Source organism: Dryobates pubescens, chromosome 23, assembly GCF_014839835.1.
Source record: "Dryobates pubescens isolate bDryPub1 chromosome 23, bDryPub1.pri, whole genome shotgun sequence".
Classification (NCBI taxonomy): Eukaryota; Metazoa; Chordata; class Aves; order Piciformes; family Picidae; genus Dryobates; species Dryobates pubescens.
This window is the reverse complement of record NC_071634.1, coordinates 11,436,534-11,457,558: the sequence shown is the minus strand read 5'-3', so window position 1 is coordinate 11,457,558 and position 21,025 is coordinate 11,436,534. Positions and strand designations below refer to the sequence as shown.

Below are 21,025 nucleotides of genomic sequence, written 5' to 3'. Positions count from 1 at the left end.
AAACAGATTGCTGATGCTTCTTGAAAGCAGAACTCTTTATCTTCCCCTGAATTAGCAGGGGGGAGCTTACAGACTCTGATCGAGTTGGTTTTAAGGCTTTTTTTGTTTTAAGTAAACAAACTGCTCCCAATTTTAATACTTGGAAGAGTCTGCCTTTTAATGCTGTCTATCCTTTGGCTGTGTTGCCATGTTTCACTGCACAGTCTGTGTTGTATTCTCGCTCTTCACCCCCAAGTAAAGCTCTTCAGTTGACTTCTTACCATTATTATCGCTGAAATCAACCTGGCCTCCAGCTCGAGTCGTTTGAAAGAGTTAGAAGTAGAGGTCATACATGTGCAAAGTGATCACTGTGTACTGAAGTGGTGTGATTAAATAAAAGCCTGAGACAGCGCAGCTGCTTCTGCACAGCAGCAGTTTTCTCTCGATGGGGTCTGCAGGCGGGAGCTGGACATCAAACACCACAGAAATGTGAGTGAAGCTGCTGAAACCCTGACAGCTGTGCTCCAGCTTGTAGCTCTCCTCCCAGCTGTCTCAAAGGTTTCTGTGTTCTTTGCAGGATTAGGTCTGGGTTTATGTTTGGTGAAGGGGTTTCAAATGGATGCTCCCAGCTCCCTCTGCACTGCTGGATGGATACACTGGTGTAGTTACTGGGGGAAAGTTTCATCATGGCAGCATGAACAAAAAATGCACGAGCTGGAGAGGAAGGCCCCTGTACCCCACCCCACTGAAAAAATGGCAGAAGTTCTACAGTGTAGATAATCTTATCTTTTTAATTAATTATCATACCAGTCCAGGAAAAGCAAGGAAAATGAACACATCACGAGGAAGAATAGGATCCATACTCTAAAGCCAGCGTTGTTTTTGATTGCCTGTCAGGAAAAAGTTATCTCCGTTACCACCACTAAACACACAGTAGAACTTCACCAATAGGGTGACCATTGGTGGTTTCATTCTTCCCTCCCACAGAAGAAAGAACAAAACTTAGAATAGAATAGAATTAACCAGGTTGCCCTTAATTTCAGGTGAAGAGAAGTCAGGTCAGTTTTACTTCTTTAGCTTTATCACACTAAAGTTTCTTTCAACATCTTAAAATTGGTCATTTAAATTAAAAAAAACCCCAAAGTCCCAAGACCCCCCCAAAATGGAAAGAAACCATCAAGAACTATGGCAAAAGGGACAGCCTTAAAAGCTATTTTTAAGTTTCAACATTGAAATTCTGTGGTTAGAAATAACTTTTGTCACTTTAATAAACAGCACCTGACTGGAAAAAAAGAAAAACGCCCCAAAACCTGACAGCTCCTTCTGGAGGCTGAGAGAGCATTCAGTATTGCAGTCTGGGAGCAAGGAGCAAGCTTTGTGCTTGGATTCTCCTGCCCAAAAGTGAGACTTGCAGATAGCAGGGGCCTGGGTTTCTCTTGGTTTTCATATTTACAGATAGAACAGATCAATTTTTTTGTGACACAAATGTGACTGAGTGACAGTTTTGTATTTATCACCTTTCTTTGCTGGTTCTCAGCATGCTTTAGGAAACTTTGCTCTACCTACAAATGTGGAAAAATGAAGCAAAAAAACCCTCCTGCCATGTTTGATGCATTTCTTGGGAGAGCTGAGCACCAAATAACTTATCCTTGAGTTCCATATTCTGTGAAAAAACCCTGAGCTGTTTACTCAAAAAGCTTCATTTAGGGACTCAGGTTTTACTGAAACCTCAGTTCCCAAAAGAAAACATCAATGCACTCTAATTAGTAAGACAATAGGATAGTTTTGTTGACTAGGAGAAGGTAAGAAGCATTCAGCATGGTAAAGAGATTCTTCTGCTAATGCTCAGCATTTAGCTCCAGTTTCAGCAATTTCAGCACTGCCTTTTATTCCTACTCAGCAGCTTTCTTTTGTTTTTAAATCAGCTTCACAGGTGCTTAAATACCTAACAAGTGACCTTCAGGTTTCAAACCCAGTGGATTGCTGCAGCCTGTATAGCTGTTCAGGCATGGGGGCAAGACAGGCAGTGCTGACTGCAGAACCTCAGCTGACCTGTGCAGTTTTACCACCATCATATCCTGACAGCCCAGTACACCCTGCACCCATACTGGGGTAAGCTCACCCCTGCTGTTTTAAGCAGAACTTGGGTAAAACTGAAAGAGAAACAACAGAGTTTAAAACACAACTTAAAGCTCATCACCTCTCGTATGTCTTCGTTGCCTTCTTTGATATTCTCTGTTGCACCCACAACTAGTTGATGGATATTGTCAATATCAGTTTCCTGTTAAAAAACATGAAATTGAGAAACAGTGATGAATGTTAGGAAAATGTACTTCCAAGGACTTGAGGAACAAGCAAAACCCCTAAAATCTGGTGTTACTAACATCTTGGTTTGAGTGATGCAAAGGTTTAAGGCAATTAAGTTGTAATTTCTTTACCTGTGATTCTAGCAGCCTGGAGGGAGACCACCATGATCAACTGAAAGTGTCTGATTTATCTCAGATCAAATCTAACCTGCCAAACTTTTGCCAGCTCTTTTGGAAGAGGTGCCACCATTTCCAGGACAGGTGCTATTAAATAATACACAGGACACTAATCCTGAGGCAGAGAGAACATTCCAGTGCTAGTATGTATTAATAAGTAACAACAGTAGATGTCTTGATTTTGCATTTGAAAGATAAACAGAAATATCTTTTCTTTCACACTGAAGTCAAAAGGTTCTCTATGTTTACATCCTGCATGCAACCAAAACCAAAATACCCCCCAGAAAGTCCTCACCTGCTGTAGTGTTAAATTATACTGACCTGCTGCAGGACTTTTTCAGTGAATATCTCTTGTAATCTGGAGATTTCCACCACTTTTCCTTCAATTTGTCTTGGCAAAGAACAGAAACACTTCATTAGAAACTAGTGCAACAGTTTTTGCTTCTGCAGACTCAGGTTCTCCAGCCCAGAATAGGGGCTGTTCAAACAGCAGACCTGTTGTGTCAGCAGTCTGCTGGGCAGCAATGGCCTGGGATTAGCTCTGACTATTCCTGGCTGGAAAACAACCAGCCTGCAGTGAAGCTCTGGGAAAGGCCCCCAGTGAGGTGCAGACAGCAGCCACTGCCAGAGCTGCACCTACTTTCCATTTTCTGTCTAGCCTAACAGAATCCATGCTGGACCCTTAGTAGTGAACTGTTTATGCTACTAGGAAGTGTGGACTTCACCTTGCCTGGTCTCTGCATGGGGATCTGTTACTGCACCTCCCCACTGCTGTCCATGTATGCAGAGGACAACAGGGCATGGATGGACTCTTCATCTTCTGAAACTTAGCTAAGCAAGGCAGAGCACAGGCATCCCAAATGGAACCAGTGCTACTACAAGTAGTCTGTGTGTCCCTCAGAGCCATTCCTTACACCATGGGGCAGCACAATGTGTAAGCTTTGCACAGTTTGTTTTCTGCACACTCCTCTATTTGTCCCTCCTTCTACCACTCACTACAGTTCACAAAGTCAGTCAGGTGTCCTGCAGCAAAGTCCCTGGGTGGGGCTGTCTGTGTTACAGGACCAGTGTGCACAGCGCTCTGTCAAGGAACACAAAACTCTTACCTGACTTCATCAAAGAGATTGTTCATTTCACCAACGAGCCTCTGGTTCTCCTGTTCAAACTGGAAGAAGGGAAGACAGAAATCACACATGAGTTCACATGCTCAGCCTCAGGGAGCTTCCTTCAGTCCCTCCACTCCTGATCAACTTCTGCCCTGCCTTGCATTTATTTGCAGTGTGTCTCAACTGGAAAGATCTTCCAAGAGTTACTAATCCTGACCTGCATGAATGACACAAACTGCTACTCTGCAGCTAGTCACTGCAACACTTGTCAGTCCTCCATTAAGGAAACAAACCCCAGAATAATGCCAAGATTTTGCTCCAGTTCCTTTTGCAGTAGGGAAAAACTGAGTGCATGAAATCTGCCCTTTATTATCTGAGAAATGGGAGTGAGGAAAGCTCTCATGCTTGCAAAAGCGTGCTTCTCCTTGTCACATCTTTGCACTGTCCTTCGTATTATCCATGTGCTGCCCATGGCATGAAGTGAAGAGCTTTTACATTTTGCTGCAGTATGAAATATTTTTCTAGCTCTTATTTCATACTTCAGAAATGCACTGGCTTTAGTTATTCCAGCAGACTGCTTCCATTTACAGCTTGTAAGTAATCAGTGACACGGTTCCATACACTTCTGGTGCTGCATTTTCACATACAAGCACTAATAGAAGACTATACAGGAAAATAGGCTTTGGCTTGATGGTCAGACCATTTGGGACTCATCACAGAAGGAGTGATCATGCAGTGAGTACAATTTGCTGAAGCAAAATCTGCACAGCCAAAGCACAGTAACTGTGCTGCTACCCCTGGTGATAAGCTCACCACTGTGATCCTCACCTTGCCCTAATCATGCCAAGAGGGTCACTATCCCAGAGCTTCTGAGATCTTCCTTACAGAACTTGTGCAACTCCTGATGCATATCACTTCAGATGCTGATGCATACATCCCTGGAAATGATCCAGAGTGTCACACAAAGTAGTTTCAGAATACCAAGAGAGAGAAGAAATTATGTGTGTGTATTACTCAGGGTCAGGCAAGAGAGATCCAGTGTAGCCACTGAGGAGTTTGTTCTGCTCCTCTCTCTCCCCAGATAGAGAGTCCTAAGCAAGTGCTGCTGCTCACCCGATTTCACACTCTGACATCTTGGCTAACTAACCACTTTGCCCTCTTGAACTTTCTGCTAGATTATTAAACTGAATGCCACCACAAGAGCAGGTGAGAGGGTTGGCTTAAAGGAGAGGGGATAGCAGGAGCTGAGCCACAGATCATCACAGAAAGGCAAGATGACAGAAGGGCAGCCACCCTTCCCACCCTTCACCTGCATCCCCTCCAGTATCACACCCTCTCCATCACTGCTGTCCCCCACTCTTCTGCTGTAACATTTTTCCTCAGGCACATCAGGATCTCCGAGGAAGAGTACCTGACTCTCTGCCTACAGTAAATTAAATGTCAGACTGGGGGGGGAATGGTAGCCACAAATTTGTCGGCTCCATTTGGCAGAAGTGAGTGTGAAATGACAGGTATGCTTCAAGAGGGGAACAGAGAATCTCACAGGACAAGGTTCAGTCTTCTGACATTGGTGATCTATGTCATGAAGAAAAATGAAAAGTTATTTTTTACTTTAAAACACAAATTTCTTTTTGTATTAGAGGTTCACTGTCTACCTGGTTGGCAAGAACAGCTGTCTGTCTCTCCTTGGTTAAAGGACTCCAGAGAGTCCAAGATCACAGACAAGGAGGGTGGCTGTCAGGCACAGTCACCTTCACTGCAGGGTAGAGGCCTTAGGGAAGGAGCATAGCCCTATGGGTGGAGGAGGAACAAAAAGGAACATACCACACAGCTCCCTGAAGTCCTGATTTCCACCCTTAAAGACTCTATGGATTTGTTAAATAAAAGCATGTTGCGAAGCATTCAGGTGTCATTTTCGCTGCTGTCTGTAGTGCCTCCTCCTACAGAGCAGAGCATCTGCTGAAGTACCATTGATTAATGCTACTTCACAGTGGCAGGTGGTTAAAGGTGTTCCATCACTGCACTCCTTTACGTTCATCCATTGTACATCTCTGCTTTTAGTGGAATCACCTCACAACAAAGCCAAGGAAGAGAGAAATGAAACAAAGCCACGAGATTTAGTCCCGAGTTGACTGGTTCGTCCCTAAGTGGCTAAATGGGGCCAGCCAGCAATAATTGTTTTTCTGACTTCTGCAAGGATTTCTGCATAAATACTCAACTGCAAACATTCTCTATTTTGCTGCCTTAGTAAAACAGATAACTAAGTTAGAAGGTAAATTTTCAACAAAGAAACAGTGAATGACTTTAATCCCTTACAAATAGCACAAATCCACTCGAGAAAGTATTCTTTACAACCCCCCCTTTGATATTTAAAGCCCTTCACTGGCACAGATTGCTTTTAAACCGCTAACTGAGCTCTGCAGTTTGAAATGATGGCACAGACAGTGCTAAGATTGCGCTAAAACAGTCAGCTGAACCAAAGGTTAGAGCCCAGAACACAGCACAGAGCAGTGTGTCACAGAGGGATTTACACGGCGGGAACAAACTCCAGCAATCAGCATAGCTCAGTGATTTGTGGCTTACTGAAGCAGGCTCTTTCCTGACAGTGAAACACTCTGTTACCAAAGTATGGCATGAAGTGACAAACTGCTTAAGATGCATCTGAAAAGAATCACTTCTTTTATGCTATCCCATGAGATAAGTCATATCTACTGTGCTTGAATATAAGACAAACCCCACCCCCCGAGATAAAGTCAGGGGAAATGAGCTATTTTCACAACTTAAAAGAGCACAGCCAGATTTTTTCCCACTCAATGCAACCACAAGACATCTGCTCACAATAACTGTAAAAGCCATTAATATACCTGTACTCAGGGTTCTAAACTGAAGTTTATTGTGCAAATCACACAATTGCCTGCAACCACTTTGAGCAACGCAAAAGCTCTCTCCTGTGGGCAAATCACTGACAGCAATTGCTGCTGTAACAATGTGATAGGGCTTTGAATCATTATTCTCCCCACAGGAAGGATCACAGAACCATGACTGAGAAATGTTAAGTATGATCTGACACAACACATTCCAATTGAAACCCAACACAGCACTTTCTGCACTGTATCCTACCCTCTTCTAAGTGCTGCTGGATTTTCTGACTAACGTAAATGCAGTTGGTCCACGCTTCACAAATCAACTGTTCAAAAAGAAGAAATTGCCTTCTCTCTAGCAGCACATAATGCAAAGGAGAAATAATAATAACTGTCCTTTTGAATAAATTCACTAGAGCTGTGAGGGTTTATTAGGTGTCTGTAAAGAGCCTTTGATTCCTACATGAAAAGCAGCAAGTCAGTGTGAAGAGTTCATGTGAGCAATGAAAAAAAGCAATCCGCAGTCAAATACTCAAATTATTTCCTCACAGACTTTGGCAACTCATCTGAGTCATGAGGTTTCTAGGGCCTTACTCAAAAAAACTAAAAAGGACTTCATGGTAAAAAAGTGTATTTATTCACTCCCAGAGTACCATGGCAAGGGGTGTACAGTGGGAGGCCTACCAAAAGCAATCCAACATTCAGTAGTCAGGTTCTTAGTAAGTCCTGTCAGAGCCACCACCTCTGATGCTTGCTTCCCCCTGCTCCTCTGGAAGCTTGGAGCAAGAGGGCTACCAGTATTTTTGGTCTTCTGTATTTAGGCACAGTATGTAAAGAATTCTCTTTTGAAAGACACAGAAAGCAGGAGTAAGACTTTATCATTCACGCTGGCACTCAATAACAGCATGAGAGCATCAAAAGCAGCCTCTAAAGAACCTTTTCTCTTTGACAAACCATACCCTAATTATGTGCAACTTACTCATCCCTGATGGGAAGAGTGATGCAAATTGTGTTTGGGAACATCTCTGATGACTGCCAAGGAAACTTCACATATGCATGCTGCAGCAGCCCTCTGCCTCAGTGAAAGCTCCCCACTTGGAAAACTGCACAACTGCTGCCTAGTTACAAATCAGTTTTTCTTTCTTTGTGCAAAAGGCAGCTAATGTAGGTTTTGGAAGGATCTGGAGCCATGTTCAAAAGGACAGATTTCAGGAATATGCCCAGGCCTGACAGACAGGTTGCCTGCATTCACGACCATGTCCGAAATTTTGTACTAGATCAGTTCAACTGCCTGCAGAATTGGATCAAAACAAACATGCCCATAACAGGGAAATGCAGAAAAGGTCAAATTCATGAGATTCTGTTGTGACAGAGAACTTGTAGCTGGTCCTTCTAGTAAACCAATCTGATTTGGATAATCAGGATAGAGAGGAACAAAAGGAAGTGTAACTTCATAGTTCTTCTTAAGGAGTGCAACTATTTAAGGTATGTTCTAGAAGCAGTCCAAGTATAAACCAGCCAACACTTTAGCCTTTGAGAAGTTTCATAATGCTTTTGCTGATGTTGCCTTAACTTCTGTTGTTTCCTGACTAAAAATGCAGTTAATAATTTTGATTTTAATAACAATTCTACTTGCAGTTGTTGAAAAACAGTTGCTACCGATTTCACAGCTCCGTGCAAGTGTTTTGTAGCCAGTTAAAATGTTAGCAGCTACTAGAAGAACCAAGAAGTCCTGTGCAAAAGGTGTATCTTGATATGGCATTATTCTGCATAAAATAAAAGCTGAAAATGACCGTGGGAGGAGCTGCCCTTCTTTAACACACGTGCATACAGCAGAAGATGCAACACAATGGACGACAAGGCACACCATACACTTACCATTTGTATTTCTTCAGGTGACAGCTCATCCTCCCCTTTGCCATCTCCCCATAACCCAAGGTTACTCTGGGCATCAGGCAAATTCCTGTCTGTAAAAGAACCACCAAGCACCTGAGACAATGCAGGACACTAAACAGCAAAGTGAAAACAATTTTCACCCATTTTAAATGCCAACAAAACTGTTGCATCTCATTTGGCAGGAGCCGAGGTTCACCCTGGATCTACAGCACAAAAGGACACCAATAACTTCTTGTCCCGGTTTGGGGCCAGGCAGATCCTCTCTTGCCTCCCACTGGGGCAGAAAAATGAGACTCACACAAATGGATTGCAGGAGTGATGGAAAATTTAAATGGAAAAGCAGTAAAGTGTTTCACAGAAGCTACATGCACAGTGACAAACCCAAAGCATACAGAGTCCCTTGCCGCGTACCCAAAAGCCTGCCAAAACATTTCCCTTCTCCCTACCTGAGGGTACACCCAAAACCCCCAGGGCTCTTTCTTCCCCCTCCACTGCTAGGCTAGTCTGAAGACTGGCCAGGTCTGAGACTCCCCCTCCTCCCCCCCCCCCCATTCTCCTCCTGGCATTAGGCCTAGCCAGGCCTAAGAGGCCTTGAGATACTCCCCCACCATTACCAGATAGGAAAGCATCTCTCATGGGAGTAGGGAAAGAAGAAAGAGGAAGTGAGAGACCTGCATTTCAGTATCTGAGGGGGACCTACAAGAAGGCTGAGGAAGGACTATTTAGAAGGGCTTGTAGCAATAGGATGAGGGGCAATGCTTTGAACCTGGAGCAGGGCAGATTCAGGTTGGGCATCAGGAAGGTCTGCACAATGAGAGTGGTGAGGTAGTGGAACAGGTTGCCCAGGGATGTGGTTGATGCCGGGTCCCTGGAGACATTCAAGCTCAGATTTGATGCAGCCATGGGCAGCCTGATCTAGCTGGAGGTGTCCCAGCCAACTGCAGAGGGGGTTGGACAGGATGACCTTTGAGTCTGTGGATCTGTGATTGTCTCTCTCAGTTCAAGTTGCTTACCAGGGTGCAAATCCTGCACATGCTGGCTAAGGGGTCTCCCTGCGAGTCACAGGAATCGGATCTGATCCCACAAACTAACCCTTACACATCATAGCTGCTTCATTGATTTCAGATGTACTTCCCTTTGATTAAAGCTAATCATCTGCATAAATTTTAGCAGGAGCTGGGCATAAAAGATCTTGAAGGGCTATTTCTGGGATATTCCCTTCTGGAAGATTTATTTTTAGGCTTAATTATATACTTCTGATTATAGACTAAGAAGTTAGAATGGGAAAGAAAAGAGAGCATGCTACAGGAACACACTGCGGCTGAAGCTGTTCCAGCATCAGTGTTTCACATCCTAACAACAAGACTGCTCTCCTGAGGCCTCTCCTCCCCACAAGCTGTGACGTTTGCACAAAACCCAAAAGACAGATTTGCACCACCCTACAATGGATCCCAGCTGAACTTGCTTTGACTTACCAGATGCAGCCTACAAATTAAAAGTACAGAGGGGTTTTGGTTTGACTTTTTCATAGACTTCAGACTTTCTATTTATGCCATTTTTCTTCAGGCACTTTAAAGTATTTTCATTGGTTTTGTTATAACCTTCAAACCTAATGCCTTCCAGTTACATAAGCAGCACTGATGGATCAACAATCAGATACTGACTTGATTTGGGAAGCCTCTGAAAGTAGTCCTATTCATAAACAAATACATGAAATGCGTTAGTGAAGCTTTCCTCTTTATTCTTCACTGCAGTACTTGTGACAACACTTGAAAACTAAACATTATACAAGTGTATTCCTGTGCTTCCCACCAGCCAAACCAGGATGTACAATGGCAATCTTACAAATTAAGGGTGTGGATAAGGAATACAGTTAAAGAAAACTAAAAAATCATCACAAACAAGCCAAAACCCACAGCCAAAATCCAACCCCCAAATAGATTTGTTCTTTCTTACAAGTAGTAAGAAATAAATCCATGAATATCTCTAGAGGTAGAAGGCATTCACTTTGTTTTCCATGGGGTATCATCAGTATTTCACAGAAACACAAAACTTATTTGTTGAGGTAATCAAGGTATATACATGATAGCCAAATGATAATGAATTATTTACTGGATTCAAAGAAAATAAGATAATTAGTTGACACAGACCCGCACAAAAAAGATAAATACATCCCTGGTTTATCCCAGAGGGGCCAATTACTGTCAGGCATGGTCAAAACCACAGCAGCTGTATCCAACGTGACTGTTAATAAGCAAATGCACTCATGGTAAGAGGTAAGTGAGGAACACACCTATCTCCCCAGAGTTCCTCCTATCACTATGGTGTGTTTCTGGGTGCTGAGAAAGTAGTTCAGCAGCTTCCATGGAGCCAACGTTAAAACTTTTCCACAAATCATCCAGCAAAAGCCCAACTACATTTCTTGTGCAGAAAGAGAAGTAGTTGAGGCATGACAGAGATACAAAGTGATGATCAATTCCTCTGAACCATTTTCCATGCTGAAAGGACACAGCTGCTAAGCTTGTGGACCAGTTCAAAAGCTCCTCATTGTTTACATTGATTTCCATAAACTAAAATGTCAAATCTGTAATATGTAAATAAATACTGTCAGCATAATAAAAGCAATCTCCAGACAGACTAATTTCCTACCGTGAGGCATGTCCAGCATAATTCTAATGTAAGCAGGTGCTTTGCCTCCAAACAAAAGTAATCACATTTTATTTGGTTTCTGCCCAAAAAACAGACAAACCCCAAGTTGTGCTTTCAGCACACCAAGCAGGACCTTCAGCTGCTCATCAGAACATTCAAATTAAGGACAGGACCACAAGCTGCTCTCAGAAGAACTAACTTTACAGCTGAGATATTTAACAGGAGGGCCCCAGGCATGCTGAGGATGGCTAATTCATACATACAAGACAAATGATCACCATATTCTAAACCATCAACATCCTGGATGAAATAGTTGATTCCTAAACATGGCAATTTCTCCAGTTGCTTAAATATTTGAAAAGTTACTTGGAAGAAAAAAACACCCCAGAACTCAAAAGCTGTAAGATTTAAAGTGAACTTCTTGTTTCCTAGTCATCTTGTTCTTGCTATTTCCATACTCTGACAACCACCTACCAGCCAAGTCACAAGGCTGATTTCTAAAAGCAGTAGCAACCAACACTTGCCCTTATGTGAGGAATCACAGACTGTGTGCATTAAACTGCTTCAGATAGATTGATTGTGATACACAAGTGTCATGGTTTTCTCGAAGTCCAGTCAGCAATCCCTTTTAAGCACTGCATCAGTGTCACTTATGTGACAGACCCCCTGCATTCTTACTAAAAAACTAAAGCATAAACTAATAAACCTGAAAACTGCAGCAATCACAATTGAAGTACAATAAACAAAGCTTAACTTCTGTTTATTGCAATGGTTTGGTGTGTCCAAGGCAACCAAAGAACAGCATTTTCCATGGTATGTCACAGACTTTTGGAGCTGAAAACTGTAATGACACTATATGGTGTGAGCACAGGCTTTCAGAGATTGCAGAGACATCAGTAACAAGGCAGGAGCACAGGGCAGTGAAGATGCTGCTACTGCTGCTTCTCTGCTGGCACAGCTGCAAAATGCTGATAACGTGTGAAGGGGAAACTCATCTATGTTGGCCACTATAAAAATGTAGTAAGCACTAGAAATGACACATAATCAAATCCTTGACTTACAATAAATTCAGTGTCAGGGGGGAAAAAAAGCATCCTGATAGGGCTGCAGAAGTACAGACTAGTTAGGAAGATAAGCAGTGCCCCATCAGGACATGAAACCCTGAGAATGCTGTGAGATAATTCAGCATTAGAGACTTCATCTAGAAATGGAGTACCCACCTCACATGAATCCATGGCCCTAGAGCTGCCAGCCACAGGAACTTTACTCTTCCAGGAAAAATCACCAAGAAACAATAACTAATTCTCAGCATAACATGACCATGCAGTGCATATTTTCTGTCTTGATGCATTAGCCTAGTGTTTCTCTCAAACAGCAAAACCTAAATCAGAAATGTCACACTATATCACAGAGTTCTTTGGACTCCTCCAGACAGCACAAGCAGAATTCAGGCCAGAGAAAGCAACTCCAGAATGACAAAAGATTTCTCTTTGGGTATGAAACCTGACATCTGCACAGTGGTGTTAGGGTGAAAGACACTCTGCAACTGAGCTCTGCTAAAGGACATGTCCCAGGACAGACTGAAGAGAAGAGACTTAAATGCCCCAGCCTCAAAAGCTAGCCAACAAGGAATCAGAAGCAATGTTCTCAAGTCCTGTTAAGAACAGCACTGGTCAAAATGATCCCAGGGGCAGAGATATTGCTCTGGATCTCTGGTTACCTCCTTGCCCACTGAAAGATGAGATGTAGTCCTTCCAGTGGGGCAACTCAATGCTGTGGAGAACACCATGCACAAAACTGGTGGAATGGATCTGGCCATTCCCTTTATGAGCACATTCTGCCTTTGAATTGTTACAGTAGAATTGCCCAACTCAGGGCCTCTGTGCTTAGCTACAAACTAGAAAATGTTCCCAGAAAGCTGTTAAAACTACTTTCCAACTTCTTGCCAGGAGTAAAAGGAAAGTGGAAAAAAATCAGCCAGATCTCAGCAGATATGCAAGCTGATGGACACTGATAAAAATACATTAAAAGGACAGAGTTCACACAGAGTTCATGGAGAGGATGAAGAATCCACCAAGGCATAAGCCTTTTTTAGCTGGCATAAGACTTTTTTAACTGCTTGAAATAAACAACTGAAGAAGTTTTGAGATTTTGCTTCCTCAGTCTCACAATGTACTTCACAAAAGCCTGACAACTCAGGCAAGATGAAAATAGAAAAGGTGCAAGTCACAGGAACAGTCCCTTGTAACGTGAAGAAAATACTATTGAACTGTCTGACAGGCCTTGCCACAGAAAGTGAAATATAGCTGTGTTTTATTCCTACCTTTGTTCTCCTCAGCAGAAAGTTTTTCTTCAGAATCATCCAAAGGATTCTGTGAGGGTTTATCAGAAGAAAAAGGGGTTTTGGACACGTTGCTCTGCTCAGGTTCGAGTCTTGACCTAGAAGCAGAAGGTTTACATTACACAGTTGAATTTGTCTAAACCAGGGACAACCAGTTAACTCGTTGTTAACTCTTGCTGACTTCATGTTGAAGATTTCCAAGTCAAGACACAAAATGTACTTCCACTGACATATGTACTACAAAGGCCAAGAAAGCATGGATAGCATTCCAATGTTCAGGGCTGAGAACTCTACTGCATAGAAGCAGAGATACTGAATTAAACTCCCTTTCAAAAATCCAGTCTATTACAATACATGTGTTTTAAAAAAACCCAAACTGACATTTTGGTCATAATGAAAATTCTTTCTAGCACCACTAGCCAGCACTTTATATATATTCCACCACTAGATAGCTACTACATTTAAATCCCTGTAGTGTAATTTTAAAACAAAGGCAATACAAAAGAGGAGAAGCATATTCAGAGATGATAATGAGTTTACAACTATCATAGAATCAATAAGGTTGGAAAAGACCTCAAAGATCATCAAGTCCAACCTGTCACCCAAGACCTCATGACTACTAAACCATGGCACCAAGTGCCACGTCCAGTCCCCTCTTGAACACTTCCAGGGATGGTGACTCCACCACCTCCCTGGGCAGCACATTCCAATGGCCAATTACTCTCTCTGTGAAGAACTTTCTCCTCACCTCCAGCCTAAACTTCCCCTGGGACAGTCTGAGACTGTGTCCTCTTGTTCTGGTGCTGGTTGCCTGGGAGAAGAGACCAATCCCCTTCTGGCTACAACCTCCCTTCAGGTAGTTGTAGATAGCAATAAGGTCTCCCCTGAGCCTCCTCTTCTCCAGGCTAAGCAACCCCAGCTCCCTCAGCCTCTCCTCACAGGGCTGTGCTCAAGGCCTCTCCCCAGCCTCGTTGCCCTTCTCTGGACACGTTCAAGAGTCTCAATGTCCTTCTTAAATTGAGTAATGGTGACATATTTTTTTTTTCCCAGTAAAGTTCTGTGGTTTCTTGTTTTCTAAACTGAATTCTGCAACTGCTTCTTGACAGACAGTTAAATGCCTACAAATTCCACTGTTAAAGAAGCTAAAGAACAATGTAAAAAATAAAAATCAACGTGCTGAATCACCTGCTGTGCCACCTTCATCACTTCCTCCTCTCTTAAATACAATCAACAGTTAATCTCATTATGATCTGCAATCTTCCCCTGCTGCCTACCAGAATGTGTTGCATTTTGTGTTCCTTTCCTCCTTTATATTGTGTCCAAATTCTAACCCATAATTAGAAAATTCTGAGAAAGACAGAGTATGATGAATTAGTCACCATCGAGGGACTATGTAATTTAAAGAAGAAAAAAAGAGTAAGAGAGAACCTTTCTTAGTTGTAAAAACTCTGCAAGTACTGGGCTTTTAGTGATTTTACAAAAAAAGAACCCTTCTTCTCTCATCTCCTCCCTCTCAAGTCCCAAATTTGCCTAATAATGAGAAAGAAAGAAAAAAAAAAACAACAAAGACTTCTCTGGATCTCCATGCAATTCAAATAATAGTTTTGCTACTAATAAAACACCAGTTCCCCACATCATAAAAGTATCAGGTCGATTTGAATAATTGCATGCATAATTCAGAAGATAATGTAATGGAAAAAGAAGTTTTAAATTGCAATGAAATGCAGGTTTGAATAGCAATAAACATGAAACCTGAATCACAACCAAGCACCTTTCCAGAAAAAGCTGCTTGTGTTACTATTTCTCAGCCTTTCATTCTGGGGAACCAGCCCTTTGCAAATTGGCAGAAGTTTTTCCCATCAAAAAAATGTGAACTAATACATAAAGGCAACTTATATGAGAAAATTATAACAAGCAACTTGTAGAAGAGCTTAGGATGTTTATCTACATAGAAGGAAACGTGAAGAAGCACATTTCTACTGCAAACCTTTCAGTATTGTCTGATAGGCACATTTTCAGTTGACTACATTGCAATAAAGAAGAGCTGCATTAGGGTGAATTTAACTTCTACAGTCCTTCATTCTCTTGTGCTCACTTTGCAGAGTATGCTAATGTACAAAGTTGTCAATTAAAAATGAACAAAATGCCTGAGCTGCACTACTGAAAGAATGCCGAGTACACTGAGGTGATGGAACATATAATCACATCCAGTGTCTGCTGAAATCCTCAGGGAAATTACAAAGCAGCTAGGTGCAGGCATATGAAAAAAGACCATTTCTCTGCAAGTCATCATAAGATTTGTTTATGCCCTGTGATTCATTTAAATTGCATTTTAATTTAAATGACAATTTAGCCATTACATCACAGCTGCAATGCACAGAGTGTCCACCTGGTCAACATCTGTTCTCTAATTCTTATATCCATAGAAAGAGGTAGAGGTATCCTCTAGTATCATATAAAAGGACTGCATCATCTAGGTGATTGTCTAATGCCTCATTGCTCTATTTAAGTGGTACTCTTAACTTCTGAAATAGCTCTTTCACTGTTCCATCTTTAGAGCACATTGAGTTGAGCTGTTTTCTCTATTTAGTCTGAGAAATCTTGAATCTGGATTTCACAGGGGAGATATTTCTTTGAGACATATTACCAGTAGGAAGGACTTTTAGTTTCTGCAGAATATTACGTAGTGGGACACTCAAAAATATTTGGTTGCATTTGTAGAAGCCTAGTAGTTTTATTAACCCACATTTACCTGATTTGGTGATTAGCAAAAATGAGGAGTACAGCACTGTGCTGGCACCCTGCCCTGTACAGGAGTAATTTCACATGCCAGAAGTGTAAAAGAGCCCTGGAATGCACCTGCTGACAGCAGAAGTTGCTCATCCAACTACAGATTTCCATTAAAAGTATCTCCCTAGAATCTAAACATGAGTAGCAGTTTGGTTGAATGTTCTACAAAGGAAAGGCACAGTTCAGCTGGGGTTTTGCCACTACTCACAGTCTCTTCTTATCTATCACCCGCTTAACTCGGATGGCTCTTTGTTCAGAATACAGCTTACACACTCCTGTTCAGGACAGCAAGAAACACAATTCAGGTGAGAAGAGCATGATTTGTTTCTTGGAATATACAATCAGTCATTTTTAACCATTCAATAAATACTAAGTACTTTTTAAGTAATCTTCAATGAAGTCCAAGACAGCTGTTCTATGCTCCTTTACCTGAGTGGACTGGACACCCTTGTGTGCTGAAATACAAACAGAAACATATTACACAAACTTTTTACTCAGCTGCACAAAGTTTGCATTTTCAGTTGATATGCAAGTTAAATTCCAGAGCCTATTAGCATTTTACAGATGTAATGCATTTTAAACATAGCTGTATTTGAATGTAGGTTCTGTACAACACCGAATCATCACAACAAACCACAAGCTGGAAACAACTCGTGTCATACAACATTTATGTTATTGATTTGTTATACATCCCACTGAGTCATATTGTGTCAACTAAATTTCTAAACAAGAACAGACACCACCAAGCTCAGCACAGTAAAACAGAGCAAGAGATTTAACTTGCTTAAAATATTGAACAGTGTATATACTATGTGGAAACCTTTGGGATTTAGCGTGTCGAGCTTTCTTTTAATTCACATATATTAAAGTTTCTTATTTTGTTACTAGGTAGCTCTTCTGCATGCATGATTTTTCAGTGATTCTGAATAATGCTACAACTATGTTTAGACAGCATTTCAAAGCTGATGAAAATCTTTGGTACATTGATAAAACACACAGATAGAGCTAGTCAACCTGAAGAATGGCAAAGCAGAAGCTTTCTCTACAACTGCCGTAAGATACAGTATGATCCCATACTCAAGTTCTCAAAAACACTGTTCCTTTACCACAATTCTGTTAAAGTTATAGTTATTCAAACTTGAAAAGATCATATTTGTAAAACCTTGCAGGTGGACAAGGTAGGAAGAGACAACCATTTAAATTAGTGAGCTTTGGTTCAGGCCTCTGTGCTCCAGTCTTAATGTACTGTTCAAGTAGCAAATATTTAAGTCTATCTTTTTTACACTTGCTAATTGCTGTATTTAAACAATAAAATGTTATGCCCTGCCTTCTCCTTCCACTAACATTAAAGAAGGTTCTGCTAGTTTTAGGCTATGCCTTTAAATTTTTTATCCTTCTTCTCCCCCTGGCAGGAGGCAGGGCACCCCTAATTATGGGGATTACATCCACATGTACAGTCGACAAAGGTTAAGTACAGTACTAATCAGCCAGAGGGATTACACAGATGCAAACAAAAAGGCAATGAGTTTTCACCATTCTTTCCAAAAGCTTTTCAGATTCACCAGCCAATATTCAACATTGTTTGAGGTTTTATCAACAATAAACCTTTATCAATCAAAATCAATAAGTAAGAAAAAGCATTTAAGAGCTGCTCAATTTACCTTCTGTTCTCAACTGATGAATGGCGTCAGCACACGTCCTCATAAATATCTGAGCATCTTGATCTATCTGGTCACGCTCTGTATCTGTCATCCTCACATACTCAGACATAATATGGCTGAGAAACAAGACAAACTGTCACTTAAGAAATCCCCAACATTAAAAAAAAAATTATTTACAAGTACACATTTTAGACCTTCTCAATCACTATCTCCACAGAAGCTTTTCTGCAACATTGGTTTCCACAGAAAAGGAAGTTAAAAAGTACAAAGCCCATCACTGATAACATAATTTAAAACATTTTTTTTGGCTAGTAAAAGATTTATATAAATCTATGTATGCTATCATCTTGGGCATAAGCAAATACCTAGCAGAGAAGGACAATGTGCAACTAGAAAATATGTTTAACCCTTGGTAGGAAAACAATTTAAATTATTTAAGTTCCTACTCTTTAAGGCAAGGCTTGAATGTTAAGTAAAAGGGATGCTACATAAAGTTACTATTCCCTCCCTTAGTAAGTGTAATCACTAAGGACTTGAGTCACCCATAGTCTTTACTACTTGCTCAGTGTTTTTATGATTTATCCCTTTTCCAAGTTTTCACTATTATTACCAATACAACTCCCAAGTTTTAAGTCAAATGACAAGAAATAAAAACAGCTGGAGAGGGGGTTGAACGAGGAGCTCCTCTGTATGTGCTCCTCTGTAAATAAGTCTTCCACAGAATCACAGAATTAACCTGGTTGGAAAAGACCTTCAAGATCATCAAGTCCAACCTATCACCCAACACCATCTAATCAACTAAACCATGGCACTCACTGCCTCATCCAGTCCTATTTTAAATATTTCCAGGGATGGTGACTCGACCACCACCCTGGGCAGTCCATTCCAATGGTCAGTCTCTCTTTCTGTGAAGAATTTCTTCCTAACACCCAGCCTAAACTGCAAAATTGTTTTAGAACCATAGAATTGTTGGGGTTGGAGAGGACCTCAAGGATCATCCAGTTCCAATCATGGGCAGGGTCCCTCACACTAGATCAGGTTGCTCACAGCCACATCCAGCCTGGCCATAAAAACTCCCAGGGATGAAGCTTCTACCACCTCCCTGGGCAACCTGTTCCAGGCAACCTGTTCCAGTGCCTCACCACCCTCATGGGGAAGAACTCCTTCCTATCATCCAATCTGAATCTACCCATTTCTAATATTTTTTCCATTCCCCCTAGTCCTGTCATTACCTGGCACCTCAAAAGTCTCTCACCTGCCCCATTTTCCCGCCTTTTTCCCCTCAAAACCCAGAGCACCTGGGCTCTGTTGGAGTCTCCTCCCACCCCAGGTGTGGCCACTTGGTCCTCCCCACCCACTCCCCTTTTTAATCCCCACCAGGCAGGGCAGAAGCCCTAAGCTGAGCCCATCTGGGCTGGAGGATCCTCCTCTCATATCTGGTGAGTGCCCCTGGTGCACACTGGGTGATGGTGGTGGTGACAACAAAGGCCGGGGGGCCTGGTGGCCCCCCGGTTAGCTAGGAACAATGTTGATATTCCCTCCAGTATCATTCACGGGTGCTGGCTGGGCCTCCTTACTGGGGCTGAGCTCCTCTGTGTGGTATCTTGGCTGGTGAGGGTCTTGCCCTTGGCTCTGGGATAGGTGCAAAAATGGTGGTGGTGGAGCAGGAGCTGTTTAGTCATAATGATTTTATGCTAATGACACTGTTTTTACCTGGAGGCCCGTTTCAATAAATCTCTGCTTTTGTGCCCCATTTACAGACCATTTTGTCCCCCTCACTGCTGATTTTCAGAAGTAAGGAAGGAAAGCATAGGGGGAAAGGCAATAGAGCATAGCTGGAAAATGCATTCACTGATCAATCAGCTCTGTACAGGAAGCCTTCAGGAAGAGGGGCGGGTTGGAAAGTGAGAACCACTTCTCATGAATCATGAGTCAAATTTCATAAAGAACAGGCAGAAAAAGAGTGCATCTTCTGTGGTTATGTTTCATGGTGGTAAATGCAGAGATAAAAAAACAGACCAGTTTAAACCTTCTTTCTATCCTAACTCCTGCTGTCAGTGGAAGATGAAACCACATCTCTAGTACAGTTAAAGCTTTCAGAAGTTCTATCCTGAGGAGTGAAACCTGGTAGGCAGGATAAAACAGGCAAGATGCAAACCAAAAAAGCTGAAAATCGAGGTGAAAGAGAAAGCAATTGAATCCAGGTAAACAGGAGAGGCTAAATGTGCAATGGGCTGTAAGTCAGCAAGGCCAGACCACTGCATCATTGGTTTTATGTGTTTTGCCATTAAACTACTTTAGAGCTAACAGTCATACCAAGAAGAAAGAAGGTGAATAAGCAATTACTAATTCTTCAGCTTTTTGGACTCAATTTAGGTAAGTCAGTGAAATATTTGAAGTTTGGTAAAATGGGTCAGGGCCTTAGTTTCAATTAACCCTTCTTCTAGTTGTCTTTCTCATTGCTAAAGATCTTCCTCTAAAATTGAATTAAAGACATCCTCTCTGTAGCAGAATATTTTATGTATGCCAAAAATAAAAGCTCCATTATTAAAGAATTTATAGCCTACTAAAGTAAGGTCAAAGAAGCAATTAAGAGCCTGGATGTAACACATTCTGAAGTTTGAAAAGCTTACAGTAACTTGACTTGGTAACTCAAAAGCTGAATTTCACCATTGTGCTATAGTTGGTGGGGGGGGAAAAAAAATAGAAGGGCCAGACCAACAGAATACAAAGTCATTAAATTTCATGAACAAAATTAAACCTCCTACATAAATTCCAGCACAACCTTTTAATATTAAATTGTTTTAAGATTCAACTCATAGCTTAGGCATTGAAAAGTTACTAAAACTGTTGACTTGAACAAGTGGGGCATTTGCTGAGACTGACAGCATGGGTCCTATCTGTGGTCCACTTTGCATTCACAAAGTAAAACTGCACAAGCAACCTAGTATGGAATTTGACAGTCTCATCTATTTTAAGTTTCATCATTAAGGACAGGGTCAACTGCAATCACAGATAAGAGTTGGAGGATTATTTCATGGATTAATAAAGGAAATTACTTCTTTTTTTTTCTCAGTTAATACCTGAGGTGTGGGGAGGTTAAAAAAAGAAGAAAAAAACCCCACTGAGAGTTATCTGTGGTAACTGTTTAAAAGAAAGTTTATGGAAGGAATGTTAAAGACTTTTAGAAACCATTATTTTTACTCCTTTATTTTTTTTTTTTTGCACAATAGTGTCAGTAAAATACAAGGAGTACATA

The 21,025-nt window shown here is 41.5% G+C and overlaps 1 protein-coding gene across 2 annotated transcripts in view; it reads right to left on the bottom strand.

The window, feature by feature from the left end:
• Positions 1-77: 77 nt before the first annotated feature.
• The window catches only part of STX18 (syntaxin 18), a 47,581-nt gene continuing 26,633 nt past the window's right edge, over positions 78-21,025 (bottom strand). The window contains exons 3-11 of one of the 2 annotated variants that reach the window (XM_054172419.1): positions 17,767-17,882; positions 16,483-16,560; positions 16,314-16,380; positions 13,298-13,413; positions 8,308-8,396; positions 3,569-3,627; positions 2,784-2,853; positions 2,180-2,260; positions 78-869 (exon numbers count right to left, since the gene is read on the bottom strand). In XM_054172419.1, coding sequence (XP_054028394.1) covers positions 774-869; positions 2,180-2,260; positions 2,784-2,853; positions 3,569-3,627; positions 8,308-8,396; positions 13,298-13,413; positions 16,314-16,380; positions 16,483-16,560; positions 17,767-17,882 — 772 coding nt within the window. In that variant the 3' untranslated portion in view covers positions 78-773. Of the gene's footprint in view, positions 870-1,477; positions 2,261-2,783; positions 2,854-3,568; positions 3,628-8,307; positions 8,397-13,297; positions 13,414-16,313; positions 16,381-16,482; positions 16,561-17,766; positions 17,883-21,025 lie in introns of those variants that run through there. The other variant, XM_054172418.1, reaches the window with a different exon arrangement.